General features: G+C 30.5%; 1 protein-coding gene across 4 annotated transcripts in view; it reads left to right on the top strand.

The window, feature by feature from the left end:
* Window positions 1-5,404, top strand: part of LOC106679169 (zinc finger protein 431) — a 16,439-nt gene that overhangs the window by 4,197 nt on the left and 6,838 nt on the right. For 2 of the 4 annotated variants that reach the window (XM_067051696.1, XM_067051698.1), the window contains exons 5-7: window positions 2,391-2,453; window positions 3,324-3,395; window positions 5,222-5,377. In XM_067051696.1, coding sequence (XP_066907797.1) covers window positions 2,391-2,453; window positions 3,324-3,395; window positions 5,222-5,377 — 291 coding nt within the window. The remainder of the gene's footprint in view (window positions 1-2,390; window positions 2,454-3,323; window positions 3,396-5,221; window positions 5,378-5,404) is intronic. The other 2 variants (XM_014418157.2, XM_067051697.1) reach the window with 2 other exon arrangements.

Genomic DNA, 5,404 nt, shown 5'->3' on the forward strand with positions numbered 1-5,404 from the left:
TAAAAAAAAGTAAAAAAAAAGTAAGAAAAATAAATAAACAATGATAAACACCACCGCAATACTAGGATTATAAATTACAGATCTACGGGTAAACTCACATCTGTACCACACACCTCCAGCTTTTTACTTAATTCTGTTCACCAACCCTCCCCGCAGAATACATCTACACCCCCTCGATCTCAAACTTTTTTCACTGGTATTGTGACCCTTCAACCACCTGATATTCCCCCTGATAATTCACTTCATCTTTCTTCTGTTTCCTTTGATAACAAACCCTACCACCTTTTCTCTCTTCTTAAATTACAATTTCCTTCCCACAAATATCATGTTAATAACTTATGTAACCTTAACAAGCGCCTAGCAGATAAAACAGAACAGAGAATTTTCCTCCTGTAGGAATCTCATTTCCACAGAAACAACCTTGTTGGCATGATGTTCCAGGGCTGTCCAGCTTTCTGATCCATATAATAGTACTGGGAGCAACACTGATTTGAATAGTAGAATCTTCGCCTTCCTGCTCAACTCCCTACTTTGCTGCAGGCGTCCTTTTACAAAATTTCCAAATGGTATCCATGAAAATTATGAACAGCAAAGGGCTCAGGCTATCGCCTTGTTTAACTCCCCTAAAGAAATGGAATGGTTCGGACTCAGTGCCGGTTAGCCTTATTGCATCCTTAAGGTCTTGATATACCGAACAACAAAATATCCAATTGTATAAATGTCCAGGACTTGGTCACTTGTAAAGTTAAGGAAGCATGCATTGGGATATACATACATATTGTAATCATGTCATGAACCTATATATTTATCATTTATTTTGCTTACATTTTTGGATATAAGTAATTGGAATGTTTCTATAAAAGAAGAAATGAGCAACGAAGCTAAGTTAACTTGTAAGTGCTTCCATGTCAAACTTTTTTAATATTAAATACACACGATTAACTATTTATTAAAAGAAAATGGAATGATTTACTGTTGTTTTAATTAAAGAGTTACATAGAAGTACACAAATGTTACAAACTTATGAATCTGAAAAAAATTTGTTCTCATTAATTTTTTATTTCTATTTTAGAATGGAAAACTCAATTTTTAACTTATATAAACTACCACAATTTAAGGTTTAAGAAAACTTTAACAAGGTGCTATTTAGAAAAAAATATTTGAAGTTTCTTTTTAGCTAAAACTTGTCCATCCGTTTAGCTCTTCAATCATCCTAAATATGTTGCATTAACTAGTTTCTAAAGTATAATAGGAGAGAAATGGACAAATATCGGCAAAGATAAAATTCATTCCTCTTAACGAAAATTTATTACATCTTCTCCTAACCCTACCCCCTCCAAACTTTGATATTTTCTATCACAAAACCATTCCTTTGATATTAGTCAAACCTCTATTTTACTCACTGTTCCTGAACATAAAAAATACTAATTTTTGAATCCATCTATATCCATCTTAAACCAAATCCTATCAATCATAAAATAGATAAGTAATACATTTCTCTAACCTTTCCACTTATTTTCAGTTCATTAAAAAAAAAAATCATTTTGAGAAAAGGCAGATTTTACTCAAATACAATCTCTCCTTTTCAGTGAGCTATATTTTCTCTCGCATTACTCTAAGCACCGTTTTTGCCATTACCATTTCAGTATTTTATGCTCTTTCCCATCCTTCATTTTTGTTAATAGTAATATTTTATCTTATTGGGCCTACATTCAATTAAGACATTGTATTTTATTTTATTTACATCCTTTTTATAATTTGCTTTTGTTATTGTCTGTTTCATATATTTGGTAATTTTTACTTTTAATCTCACTGTCTATCTTATTTGTTACTATCTTCAAAAATTGGGATCAAAAAAATTTGGAATAAAGAAAACATGGGTGAGTTATTAGCTTCAAAAGGTCATCTTTCTCTGTCATCCTCTATTCTTCAAATGGTCATCTTTCTCTGTCATTCTCTATTCTTCCTTCTATGTATAACCAGCCAATGGGCCATCCATAGCACAGATGGTTAGACTTAGGTCTATCGTTCTGGGATCTGTGGGTGGTACCGGTTCAGACTTTTTTCATTAAGTGGTGGTCCCACAAACTGAAAAACTTTACCTCCCACCATGGTTTGAATAGGTTGGTCACCTGTAGATAACTAGGCAAACATCTCCTTCACTGTGGATTGCCTTAAAAAAAAAAAATAAAAAAACTAGTTCTTGGTTCTCTTGTTCTGAAACCTAATATTTCTTGGGCTACTATAGCAATGGCAGAAGAGCATGCCTCCCATCTCTCATTAATGCTGTATAGATCCTGGAGCTTGCAATGTTATATAACTTAATATAGAACAGTAATGTGTTAAAATTTCTTCCTTGATTTTTTTTAATAGTATTTTATTACCAGTAGGTGGACTTACTCATGTAAAACAAGATACATTTGTGAAACAAGAACTACTTGTCTCAGATGAAGGTAAAGCATTTCGAGTTAATTAAAAAAAAAATCATTTTCAAAAGAGTCTGGTTCTGCTCCCCTTTTCTAAAATTTTATTTTTCCTTTGGTCTCTTAAAATGCTGTTGTCAATTCACTGTTGCACATTCCTCTACATCCGTCATTATTGGTGGAGACTCTTAAAGTAGTATTTACTCTTCTTTGATCCTCATTTGGCTTACCCATTGTATTTTATTTATTTCCTTATCATAATGTAATTTCTATATTCATTATATTGTTTAATCAATCTTTGCTTTATTGGTTACTATTATTTCTGCTGGTTATTATAGTAACCAATTAAATATAGTTATTTCTTGCCTTTACATGTTTTCCTTAATTTGTTGTTTTCCCTTCTATTTAGTTCTATAACAATTCTTTGTCTTCTATACTAAACCTCTTGGTATATTTTTTATTGTTGTAATTTAATTTTTAGCTATACAGTTATTTCTTTCACTTATTTGGATTGTAGCGGTAGAAATCTGATACCTTATTGTAGAGCTCATGGGGACTAATACATTTATATATTTTTATGAAAGGAATATGGTCCGGGTGTGGTCAAAAAATGGATTTTTTTTGTTTTGACTGCCGTCAAAATAGCTCTGACGAAGCCCTGCAACGTGGGGTGAAACGTTGGCTCAATAAAATAGTATATTCTACTATTTGAGTTTTTTTTTACCGCACCCGGACCATATTCCTTTCATCTTTACACACGGTCAATCAATATCTTCCATTATATATTTTTAGTTTTTATTTTGTTTTCTTTTACATGAATGAGTATGGATGTTTTTATTAAATTTGTTACATGTTTAATATGATGTTCTACCTTGTTTTAAAATATTATTTTCATATCAGCAGGTGGACTTACTCATGTAAAACAAGAATCATCAGTTAAACAAGAAGAAGAATTGCTTGTTCCAGATGAAGGTGATTTATCTTATTAACTTTAGAGTAGCGTTATTTTCATTTTCTTAATAGCATGATATTATAAAATTCAAATACAGGATTCTCCTATCAATTCTCAATTGTTCAATTAATTGAACATGAACCAGCTGTTGCTAGATGATTGTTCGTCAAGACTGAATATACAAGGACAATTAATCTATGCTACATGTCGCATGGGCCATAGTACAAGAGCCCAAGAGGAGAAAAAAGTCAGTATTGATGAGTCTGCCAAGTATAGGTAGGTGGAATAAAAAATGAAGGCTTTTTTAACACGTTAAAAATAATTCATTTTGAATTCAGAGCACTATATCTTTACAACTATTAACAACAATAGAAAATCTAAGAGAGCATCATTTAAAGTAGAGTAAATTTGCTAAAATGTAAGCCCTAATAGAGCTATTTACATCCAACAGTTCTCGACATATAGCTTTTTAAAAAGCAACATTTCATAACAATGTATAGAACGTACTGAAATATCAGTAGTTAGTTAATTTATTTTGAGAAATCTATATCTCAGGAAATATGTGACGTACAGATGTCTATTAGCACTCAAATTAAAGCTAGTTTAATGAGCTATAAAGTAGTTTATAACGTTTATTTTCGTAGGAGTAGTAGTTTTCATGAAATTGGCTAAAATAAATTGATTTATAGTTGTTCGGACAAATTTTCATTTGCCAAATTTATATTCATATGTGAATATCATAAAAACTACTACCCCTACGAAGATAAGTGTCATAAACATCTTTATATTAAGTTAAATTTCCTTTATTTTGAGTGGTGTCAGAGATATGTGTGTCTTATGGGTCTAGAAATATATTTTTTTCAAAAATCCAACATTTTATACTAACAACTAGAAATTAATGTTGGTGTTTATTTCGTCAATTATCATAAAAACTACTACTTCTACAAAGATAAACATTATTAACTATTTATAGTAAATTTAATTAGCTTTAAATTGAGTGCAGACGGACATCTCTACGCCCAATAGTTTCTGAAATAAAGTTTTTCATAAATCAAACTTATTGTCTAATGAACTATAAATCAATTTATTTTAGCAAATATCATGAAAATTACTATTACTACTAAGGTAAATGTCATAAACTACTTCTATAAACTACTAGTACTACTACTATAGCTACTAAAAGTACTAGCTTTAATTTGATTTGGATATACATCTGTATGTTACATAGTTCCTGAAATATAGATTTCTCAAAATAAATTAACTAACTACTGATATTTCAGTACATTTTTATGAAATGTGGCTTTTTAAAAGGCTATATCTCGAGAACTATTGGTCGTAAATAGCTCTATTAGGGCTTATGTTTCAGCAAATTTACTCTTCTTTAAATAATGTTCTTTTAAATTTTCTACTGTTGGTAGTTTTTAAGATATAGAGCTCCGAATGAAAAATGAATGTTTTTTTCAGGGTTTGAAACAGCTGCCATTTTTTATTCCCCCTGCCTATACTTGGCAGACTCATCAGTTTTGACTAGTAATTATAGATAGTTTTCATTAAAGTAATAAAAAATGGGGGTGAGATAACTGCCTTTTTTTCTTCCCGGCTCTTGTACTGTCAGGAAATTGATATGAATTAAACATGACACTGACATTAATTGAACATGAACCAGCTGTTGTCATAATATTTAAATTTGTTCTTATTTCTCCATTGTCCATATTTGTTGAAATTTATGTGTTACTAATTACGTAATAGTTTCTAAGTCTATATAAAATAAATATGTGATTATTTCTTAGTTTGATTATGACTTTTTATGCCTGATTATTTGGTAATATGATCAATTAATTTATAGATTCAAGCTCTGCTCCCTCGTTTCCACATTCAGACGATTCAAATCCTCCAGATATGGCTTTGATGGTGGGTGAGCTACATTTAGAATCTTCTGAAATGTCTTCGGGTGATGATGTTATCAGCAAAAGAAATGAAAGAGAGAAAAAAAGTAAAAAAGGTAATCTTTTTTTTTTTTTTTTTTTTT

The sequence above is a fragment of the Halyomorpha halys genome, unplaced genomic scaffold (genome assembly GCF_000696795.3).
Source record: "Halyomorpha halys isolate HHAL.00 unplaced genomic scaffold, Hhal_1.1 Scaffold181.1, whole genome shotgun sequence".
Classification (NCBI taxonomy): domain Eukaryota; kingdom Metazoa; phylum Arthropoda; class Insecta; order Hemiptera; family Pentatomidae; genus Halyomorpha; species Halyomorpha halys.